The sequence below is a fragment of the Cydia pomonella genome, chromosome 2, assembly GCF_033807575.1.
Source record: "Cydia pomonella isolate Wapato2018A chromosome 2, ilCydPomo1, whole genome shotgun sequence".
Classification (NCBI taxonomy): domain Eukaryota; kingdom Metazoa; phylum Arthropoda; class Insecta; order Lepidoptera; family Tortricidae; genus Cydia; species Cydia pomonella.
This window is the reverse complement of record NC_084704.1, coordinates 23,723,216-23,734,595: the sequence shown is the minus strand read 5'-3', so window position 1 is coordinate 23,734,595 and position 11,380 is coordinate 23,723,216. Positions and strand designations below refer to the sequence as shown.

The 11,380-nt window shown below is 34.3% G+C and overlaps 1 protein-coding gene across 1 annotated transcript; it reads right to left on the bottom strand.

Moving 5' to 3' along the window:
• Positions 1-1,677: 1,677 nt before the first annotated feature.
• Positions 1,678-8,947, bottom strand: LOC133534675 (limbic system-associated membrane protein-like). Its single transcript, XM_061873896.1, has 10 exons — positions 8,789-8,947; positions 8,060-8,199; positions 7,015-7,210; positions 6,751-6,882; positions 6,402-6,596; positions 5,581-5,638; positions 4,621-4,879; positions 4,164-4,248; positions 3,690-3,812; positions 1,678-2,545 (listed from the first exon to the last, which is right to left on the bottom strand). The coding sequence occupies exons 1-10, from the start codon at positions 8,838-8,840 to the stop codon at positions 2,190-2,192; spliced, it is 1,596 nt and encodes a 531-aa protein (XP_061729880.1). The 5' UTR covers positions 8,841-8,947; the 3' UTR covers positions 1,678-2,189.
• Positions 8,948-11,380: the final 2,433 nt, after the last annotated feature.

Sequence of the window (11,380 nt, the reverse complement as noted above, 5' to 3'; positions counted from 1 at the left end):
CAGGTAAAATACCAAAGATTTCGTTTGTTAGAATTAACCAATATATTTTAATATCATTTAAAGCATTCCTACATAATTATTTATTTCGTGATTTGTAAATAACAAGGGTCTATAGGTATTGAGGCAATTATTATGGTCAACCAAAAACAATAACGTCCGTCAATTTTATAAGAGCTGACTAGTGGTCTAAGAGCTAGCCTCGGGAAAGGTATAAGGTAAATGCGGCCAAATCCATCATAGTGACAATTCCGTACACGAGCGTATTTTTTTTTTCAACCGCAGGAAAAAAGCCCATCTGCATTGCAATCTGTGTTTTGTCAATGAAATTATCAATTGTGTAGGTAGGTAATATAGTTTTAAAAAAAACGCTCGTGAACGGAATTGTCACTATGACGGATTTGACCGCATTGATCTTACCTACAATATAAAATTTAACAAAATGTACCCCATTGTGTTGTATTATCTACACTGACCAATGAAGGTCATTATGGAAGCCAAGGAAAGGGTTTTCTAGGGTTATTAGCTCTCGGTCCATAAGGCTCATAATTTTCTTAAGACTGAGTTTCTTAAGTCTTTTATAACGAATGCAGAACATGCGGAACTGATAACTTATTGGAAAGTTGAAAATAAAGCTAACGCGGTGCACACCGTGCAATTATTACAGTAGTATTGATTTTAATTCACTTATTAGTAAGTATTTACCTAATAAAATAGATCTACATTTGTAATATACCTAGTTACGCGTCTTGTTTTGTCTACCCCAAAGACGGTGACTATCTCAAAACCGACAATACTTACAAAGTAAGGCTTGACAAGGAGACTGGTATTGAAGCATAAATATCCCGCAATCATTAAGAATCTGTGCAATCAGTATTTTATACTATACATAGATCGTTTCATCCATTTCCTCAATGTCAACGATATTGAATATATAGTCAAAACAACGCCATCTACAATTAAGTCTCCGTGCGCATAAGTCAAATAAATACGCTTAAATTAAAGTTTATCTCAGATCTGACCCAGCATTTGCTGCGTCTCATCTATGAAAGTCGAAATAAGTATGGCCATAGTCAAAACAATATACTATAACTCATTTGAATAGGGGTGGTCCGTAGTCAGTATACAAAAATGCAGACATACGTTTAAAAAAACAGTTTTGACTCACTAAATGTTAAAATTAAAGATTGACATATTGTAATGATTGTTTATAAAATATTTATAGGTATAACCGTTAATTTGGCACTAAGTGTTCTGAAATGTCTTTTAAAATATAGTTATGACTAAATTTGTTTTCTACAAACTGCAATTCTACGGGTATACACTGTCAACACTAATGTTTCTGCCTCCAATAAAGGTGATTCATAAAGACATAATACGTGTGTAATTTTATTTTGAAACCTGAGTGTTATTTATATGTAAATAGTGTTAGGTAACACTTATTCGGTAGGTAATATTAATCCAAAACCTCTAGGTCGATTTAATCAAAAGGTTTCAGAAAGATAGGAGTTACCAGTTTAACAACTGTAGTTTTCTTTAAAAAAAAATTAAAACTTCCGAATTTTGTCAGAAGGAAACCACTGTGTTAGTCACAAGACGAATAGGTCATTCATAGTAAGGTTATTTTAGTTTTAGTTTAATTATGTATCGAATTTGGGTATTGAAAATGGGCTAAGAAAATACCAACAAATGCTTTTTATTCCACACATCACAGAATGTTGTTTGAAAATAAACAAAAATACATATACGCTTCTCTCTTTTACTTACAGTATACGTTACTCATAGAAATACATACAGTATACGCTACTTTGCTATTTCTCCAGCGGTATCCACTCGTCTTTAGTTTGTAAATTAAACAAAACATTAAGCGAATAAAATGAATACAAATCTGAAAATACTGTACATAAAGGAATCGTTATTACTAGTTATAAATAAGGTCAAGAAGAAGATATCAACAAAACAAGAGAACATAGTTAATTCAATTCAAAGCAACCTAACAGGTTATAGCCAAATTCTTGTATACTTATAGCAATACTACTTTCGACAAACTCAATTAGATAATTATTATTATAAGTTATGAAATTCACATAGTAGTGGTTCTAATGTCAATAATGCAAACTAATAAACAAAAATGTGTGTAAATGATCAACCACAAATAACGATGAAATAATAACTGAATAATGGACACGATCCTAAACCATTCTTATAACGAAAGTGCAACCGACAGCCACTATCAAAACACCTGCGGCAAAGAACAGGCCGTAAAACCTGCCAGAATCTTCCGATGGCGGCGTTGCTTGCTTTTCGGTAGAAATAAGCGAATCGTCTTCAGTTGTATCTGGCTGGGACTCAGTGGCTTCTTCTACATCGCGATCTTCTTTTGTTTGGTCGTCTTCCACTTCATTTTCTTCTTCCTCGTCGTCTTTTCCTTCTTTAGTTGATGCCCTAATTGAGTTTGACCATAGTGAGTCACCAATGTCGTTCTTGATGCGTAATCTCACCCAATACTCGGTTGATGGCTCCAAGCCCTCTAATACAGCCATAGTGCCTAAAATTATACAACTTTTACAGATAATGGCTACTCATCATAACATTTTTTTTTCTATGAAATTGGATTTAATTAAAAAATCAAATTATAAGCCAATACAAAGGTAGTCTTCAGTTGCGATTTGATGAAGTTCTTTACATTTCTTCTCTAGATAAAGGTTCCGTAATCAATAATTTTTAACCCACATTTTAAAACTTTAATTCCGTAAATTGAGATGACTGTAAAATTTTGGGGTTACTTCGATAATTTTAAAACGGCTACATGATTAGCATTACTTATGCATTATTTTTTCGAACTGTTTGTTTAACAAGTAGATTATTATGAATTCTTGTTAACTTAATACAAACCCCCCAATAAAAATATAATATGGGTTATAAACTTAAATTTCAAAGTAGCCTTTGCATTTGATATGAATACCAATGTCATTATATTACATTTTAGATTTTTATTTGAGACTGAGTAATATGTTATATGTGGTCGTAATTTATAGACCCAGGCGTTTGATTGCAGATATCTATATTTAATAAATAAATATATATTATAGGGACATTCTTACACAAATTGACGAATTCCCACGGTAAGCTCAAGAAGGCATGTGTTGTGGATAATCAGAGAACGGTATATACATTATACAAATACTTAAATACATAGAAATCCATGACTCGGGAACAAATAAATGCGCTTACCGTAATTACCTCACCTTACAGTGACCTTATTATGTTAATTAAAACAAAATTATTGCTTCACTGGTTTTTGATAAACAAATAAATAGAAATTATAGGGACTTTGTTACTCAAATTGACTAAGTAAGACAATGATAAATATAACATACAAATACTTAAATACATAGATAACACCCATGACTCAGGAACAAAATTTGTCGAGCGGACCAGCTACAATATTGCATTAAAATCTCATTTTTTAAGTTTTTGTGGTTTGACACATTATTGCTTATCAGCATCCAAATATATGTGCCCATCACACAAAGACATGCCCTTGCTGGGATTTGAACGCCAGGATCATCGGCTTCATAGGCATGGTCACTATCGTCTAGGCCAGACCGGTCGGTTGATATTTGGTTTTATCAAAAATATAATACGCTGTATACTTAAATATATGTGATGTCATAAAAAAGAATACGTACTATCTTCAAGAACTTCACCAGTCGGGGCTGAATATAGTCTTGAATGTTTCCAATCCCTCTCCCTCAGTGCAGTTGCTCTTTTTCTTGGTAGTAGCGACGTTGGCATATACTGTACTTCAATTTCTAAAAGTAAAGAAAAAAATATTTAGGATACAATAAGATATACAACTGTAAACCTACCTACATTTTTATTGTATTTACTTAGACAACTTATTCGAATATTATCATTATCGAGTAAATGAGAGATGAGATAGAGAACTTTTTAACGTTGTCGACGACAAGAGTGGACGATGGTCAGGTATGTTGCAGTAACAACATTTTGCACATAGAACTATCAAAACAGCTTATTTTGTTAGAAAACAAAATTTCCAGATATTTTCGCTATTGTTTCAAATTTTACTCTCGTTAGTTAAGTGCTTGTCCAAAGCAAACTGAACACATGCATGAATCATAGTGAGACCGCGATTAACTTACTGCTTATATCAAATCGTATTTCTTCATTCCACGAAACATTCAAAACAATGGTTTTACTTGTCGTTAGATCCTCGTTAAGTTCTACCTGAAAAGGATATACTTTCATGAATAATTAACGAACAAAACATGTCGCAACTACTTGTCACAAAGTGATGATTTCACTGCCGTCTTGAAAACAAGTTTTGTGTGCCTATTTTATACGGTATATTTTGGGTGGTAAATGCAAAAATAACTCTATTTGTCTGTTACTGGTCTGATTTAGATGAAATTTGGTATGGAGATAGTTTCAGGTCCGGGGAAGGACAAAGGATAGTTTTTATCAATCATCGTCTTCATTCAACGCAGACAAAGTGGCAAGTGACGAAGCAGAAGCTAGTTAAATATAGGTAAATCCCTTAAAGAGAGAGAGAGAGATGGTAAAATTTAGATAGATAGTGAGTAATAAATAATAATGTACCTCATCAGGTTTTTTAGGAATCATAGATTCCAGTATATGAAACTCCATTTCAACATCTCCCAGCTGGTTTGACGCTTGACAAATGTACTGACTGTCAAAGCTGTCTTCTGTCACCTTTACTGGTAAAACAGAAGCGGAGTCATTATCAGCGAAAACTATTTCTTTGTCAGCTATTTGTACTGCATTTGCTCCACCATTTCTTACGAACCACTTATAGGTTGGTAGAGGGTAGCCATCAGCCTCGCATCTTAGAAATAAACTGAAACAGATACGTAAATGTTTTTGATTATTCATATACAGGGCCTGATTTTACGATACTTCAAATTTAGATAACTTACTTATTGACAGGTATAAAAATAAATACTTGTTACGTGAATAAAAGCTTGTTACGCTTATAAAAATCAAGAATATGTATTATTTAATAAATTAAAATTATATTATTTATTTGAGTGACAATAAGATGAAAGTCAGTTAGACGTTGTTTCTGTACTGATTGTCATGTATATATATCAGTTACCAGGTAGTTGATACATATACATGACAATTAAAGAGACAAATACTTAATTAATTATTACGAAAATACTAATTGGAATACTCTCATACTCTATATAGCGTGACGTCATTTTTCTGTCAACGCCATGATGTACGGGCCCTGTTCATATAATAAAAAAAGAGATGTAGCTAACTATCGCGGTTATACTAATAGCTTTTTAGAAGAGTTCGTGATTGGAATGCAGTCACAAGTGCGATGTTATGTTTTATTGGATGTTGTTGACCAACATTTTGTCGAAGCAGTGTTCAATCATATAATTTGATTCATAAAATACTCGTGTTAATGACTGATTTATTTCTACGAGGTACCTAATTCTGTAACGAAGTTTGTAACTGTTTTTGTGTTTTAAGTATGAGTACACATGGAACTAAAAACGCCAATTACAATTCAAAAGAAACAAAACGCACCTTTCACTTTCAGTTCCGTAAACATTCTCCTTCGTCCTGTCACCAAATGTAGGGGCATCTGCAAATTAGAGTTTGTCGGTACAATTATGTAACAGGAAAGGTCACTACCATTAACGAAGTCTAAAAGTTTTAATTATCTGAATTTTGAACATCCTTGTCCGACCCCAGCAACTGCCGGAACTTGTTGGGTGAATTCAACATAAAAACATTTCTAATTCTAAATTTTTGATTAACGTAACTTACCTACCCGTTGCGTATTTTTTATCCGATTTAAAACTTGACAAGATAAAATGACGTCGAAATTAGCACTAATTCAAGGGATGCTATAATTTTTCACAGAATAAAAGATTTAATTTTTGACGTATATTAGAATCAGGCTCTAGGTTTGTGTTTCTAACGTTTTTGCTTATTTTTAGATGTAAGCTTGATGCTTAGGAGTACATTTAATATAAATATGTTGTCTACATATAAATCACTAAATAATTGACGAGAACCATTTGCAATGCCCGGATGTCCCTTCGATTGAAGAATAAAATTTATAAAACCATCGTAATACTTGTCGTCTTGTATGGATCATTGTGTTACGCCGCGCAAGGTATTACAAATGAATTCTGAGGTAAGAGGAAAGGAAAACCAAAGAAAATGTGGATGGACTGTGTGAGAGATGATACTCATATCAAAAGGAAGCAGGCGAATGACGAGACGGCTGACGCCAGAGCGGGGTGGAAGAAAAAAACATGCTACACCCAATCCCAAGCGAATGGGTTAAGGGCAAGCTAACGACGATGATGTAAATCAGACAATAATTGCATAAAACTTACGGTTAATATTTAGCACAATATCGACAGTTTGGTTTTTTCCACATTTGTCCGCTAATTCCGTTTCTTGGGTGGCAATACAAGTATACACGCCGCTGTCCTCTACATTTAGTGACATAATAGTTAGTAATCCCTCAATTCCTTGTCTGTTATATTTCGTCATTACTCTGTACTTAGGCATGTCTTGGTAATCAAATTCTGTAACAAAATATATATTTATGACTGAACTGTTCAACCATATGATAAATTACTCTTGGTGTGGTAAATAAAACTGGAAAAGCCAACACAAAATTACATAGGAGACACCAAATTCAAGATCGGATTTACATGAGTTGTCCTTTTTGAACGTTACCGTTTATAACTCGTCCGTTTCTAGTCCATGATATCGTGGCCTCGGGTTCTCCCTTGGTCTGGCAGGACAACGTGTAAGAGCGACCCTCATCTGCAGCTACTTCAGTAGGTGTTCCTTCGAAATCCGTAGGATCTGAACACAAAAGTACCTATATAAACGTAAGTTTTAGACATGTTTAACAGTTAGCAACTAGGGACAAAACTTCAAAACGTGCTTACTTGGTTGAAGTTCATCCAATAATCACTGAAGCCTTCGGAAACTTACCAATGACACAAATGGAGACGTTCCTGAAGGTGTCTCCCGCACGGCACACCCACACTCCGCTGTCGTGCACCTCGGCCTCCGTAATATTCAGCATCAGCGCAGGCGCACGCGGGGATTGCACGAAGTACTGCGACGTGTACACGCGCCCAGATTGTATGCGAGATATGGCGAGGCCTTTAGGGTTGTACCATTTTATCTGCAGGCATAATTTTATGTTTACAACTGCTAATATATTATTAGTGCTTTTCTAGCATGACTATGGAAATAGTAATATAGTCGGACCGACCTAACTCTACACCGAGTATGACGTGATAATGTGTGGAGGTGTCTAACTCTATTACAGTTTCCTTGACTAGTTATTAGTCACCACACAAGGGCCTCTCTCCACCAGCGATTATCTATTATTATATGAGCAATAGGCTCCCCTAATACTGTGACGAGGTTGTAGCCAAGTTACATTTTTTTTTATTTTTTTTTATTTGTGTATGTTAACTGTTACTTACGGTGTACAAAGCGGCAAGAGGTCCTAGTCAAGATGACAGTTGTTTGCAAACAAAACGCTAAAATACGTGTAAATAATGGTTAGAAATGCCGTGCTTTTCGTGCCGCTTTCTGCAAACGATTGACATCTTGACTAGGCCTTTGGGATTGCGACGCGCGATGTCGTAACCGAGCCGTAAATAAACGTACCACGAAAATAACGATTTAGTGTCAGTTAAGGCAATTGAAGACAAACCTTTATAGACACATACTGCGCTTATTACTAGTAGAGTTACTATTATATATGTAAATATTTGATTTTAATTACCTATATATTTTCTATTTGTCATTGTTGTTTACACATTTATTTTATAAGAGAGTGCCTTAGAAATAAGTACTTAGACATAAAAATGTTGCTACGCCCTAGTAGGGTCCATGATTGTACTCTATTTAAAGAACATCTGTAATACCATGGTTGCAACGAATAAATGAAATGAAAAAATACCCATGGCCCACTTTCGCCAGTCAGATAAGGTAAGTTGATTACTCGTAATAATTATCTTACCTCTTGGTTTTTACCCGACGCTTTACAGCTAATAATTTTTCGCTCTCCCGCGGCAACAAAAATCCCATCTCCATAATCAGAGTTGTCGTCCAAAGTTATTACTTGGTTACTGCCAATTACGTTAGTATTCAGTCCATATACTGAAAAAATGTGCTATTTAATATTGCATGTGCTCTTTCAACTAATGAATATAAGTTAATTTACAGTTAATATTTAAATAGGCAAATTATTTCACATCATAAAGCCTTGTATAGGTACACGGCTATGCTTATTACAAACACAATACAATTTATTGGTTAGTGCGTTTTAAATCTAGACTTTGCTTTTAGAAACTGCTCGTGTAGAAAATCAAATATTACTGCCATGTCAATCACAAAGTAGGAATAATTTACCTATTTTTTTGCTTATATTTATATATCATAAGTACCACATTAATTATGGTGGAGTTCACTTAAAGTTGGGGTTGACAAAAATCTGTATCCTAAAAACGCCCTTGGTACATAACTTGGCCTTAACTAACATTTGATCAGAACAATAGGTACTACAAATTATAAACAACATATAGGATGTATGATTCGAAACAAGTTTTAGTAGAATTTTGACATTTATGTTATTATTTTCAGTACGTTTATAATTCCCATATTTATTCAGGCAAAATTAGGCACATAAGCCCAAATGAAAGTGCCAACCGATATTTACAAAAAACGTTTTTTTAATATACCTACTCACCTGCTTTATAAAACATATACACAAATACGATTACGTAAAAAACCCACTTCATCTTAAAATTTGTGCAATTTTTTTTCGCCACAAAGGTAACTATTCTAACATCACTTAATATATTTGCGACAATTTCGCGGTGCCAGTTGAATCGTGAATGGCCAAACCGTGTGTTGTACCAGCCTAATTAAAATAGTTAATTCCAACAATGTCGCTTGAATTAACACATAATATTAAAAAGGTCACACAGAATTGAGCTAAAACAGGGAAATTAGATCAGGCTGGAAACCATCAATTACGTGTGTTATGGGAACGGTTACAGTATCATCTATATATAAGTAGTTCAATCAGTTGTATAGCGTTATCACCAATTTAAGTTCCTCCTCTACGCCCATCACATAATAATACTCGTATATAGCCAGTGAAGACGTTTACACTTATTAGGATCGCTATTGTTAATGGTACAATTGTAATTAACCTGCTCGATAAAAAAATATTAGAAGGTTAATTAAACTCGAGTTTACCCGGGTATTATAGTATTACCTAAGCCTTTTGGGTAAAGTCCAAAAATATTAACAACATTAATTCCCTATTCGGCGTTTACCCGTACACATCTAGATCTACCCAACACTGGCTGATGTAAAAGTTGATTTTCAGGCTTTAACACCAAAAGTCTTGAGTAATACTAGGTATAACCAGGTAAACTTAAGTTTACTTAAATTAAGTGTACCCATGTTACGGGTAATGCTAGAATATTAAGTAAACTTAGGTTTACCCGGGGTTACTTAGTATCACCCAAGCTTTTTGGGTAAAGTCCAAATACGAAATAAAAAATAGTATGTGCTCGGCGTTTATCCATACACACCTAGGTCTACCAACGCTTTCTGGGTAATGTTAGAATAATAAGTGAAATTAAAAACTAACAAAAAGCAACTTAAGTTTAAGTTTACCTGGGTTTACCTAGTACTAAAAAAAATCATCCTAGTTCATTTTAAATTTCATCAACTCGCAATAGTCCTTACACCCGGGTGCTGCCTCTGCATGCGACCCATAACACGGGCAAGGGCAGCATCTGCTCGGTGTACTACCCCTACTTCCCATTAAACTGTCAAAAGGGCTTTGAGTCCGCGCTCCTCGCATATGTCCGTAATACTATTGTTCCGTGATGGTAAAAGCATATAAAAACGTAACTTAATGCAGCCTATGTATAAATCCCACTGCTGGGCATGGGAGGGCAACAAAACACTCAACAAAAAAACGTGAGCGTCAGGATGGAGGGTGGACCTCAACGAAGTTCAACGAAGTATTTATAAACATATTGTACCTTCTGTGTGCCTTAGTGTACCTTTCATAGAATCCAGAAACCTCTCCCTAAAACGAGATATTTAACAAAAAAGGTTCACCCGCCATTCTGACGTCGGGATGACGGGTGGACCTATGAAGTCTTGCATTATACTGCACTAAAAGTATGCAGTTATATTGTACCTGTATTATTCTTGAATAAAACAACGTCTAGAGTCTTCAATGGTGGTGTATTTTATATAAATCCTTTACTTAAAAATAGTAACATATTTTAGGAAAGGAGCGAGATGCAGTACGTGTAGCTGTCAACGACTGTTTTGTTAAGGCGGCGTCACACTCTATATATTAAGGTGGCTTTACACTCTGCTACAGTACCTTGTTTATTTTTTTAGGGTACTTGTTAGTTAGTTAAATTACATTTAGTTTTAGCTATTTGTTACCACTTATTGTCACCACGATTATTTACGCGCCTTTGGTAAGGACTTCCCCTTAATATAAAAAATGTCCCAAATAAATTTGCGTTCAAGAAATCTGTAAGGTCTTTCTTTCCTGGTAGAATGAAGGATTCCTAGTAGTTTATTTATTTAGTTCAAATAAATTATATTTATTTGAACTAAATAAATGTATATGTATTTTGTTGCTTATGTATGTTACATTTTAGATTAGCTTTTGTGATTAGTAGCACCGCCCACAATCTCTCTGCTTTGCCTTAAGGTTGACTGGTAGAGAATGCTTTTGAGCATTAAGTCCGCTTTTGTACGATAAGTTTTCTTTTGTGCAATCAATTTTAAATAAATAAATAAATTACGACAAGATTAAATGCTATAAAACGAAAACAAAGACAAATCTCGATGTTATCAATCATGCGTCTTTAACGTTTGGCTCTGTACTTACTATCAGGCGTTACACCATTAAATAATTTCTTGAAGGTGCAATATTATTATAACTATAACTGAATTGGATAGTAATTAATTAATTCAAACAGTCCATTTTATTAGGGAGGTGACAGTTATTTATAATTTGTCCATCACGATTCCATGGAATTAAACACCCTGCAGACGCAATAGTGTAAATTCACTTAATCTTAACCGATTTGCGAAAAAGTCCAAATATATTCAAATTAATCCAGCTTTGATGATTCATTTCAAGACATGTTTGAACCTTAAATCGGAATGCTAAAGTTGAAATGATATTGGCGCGTATGTGGTCAATAAGTCGTACTAAGTCTGGAAAAGGGTTTAAGTTGCACTTTTGGGGAATTGAAACTAAATTGAAAGTTTTGAGCATTCGAAAATTAAA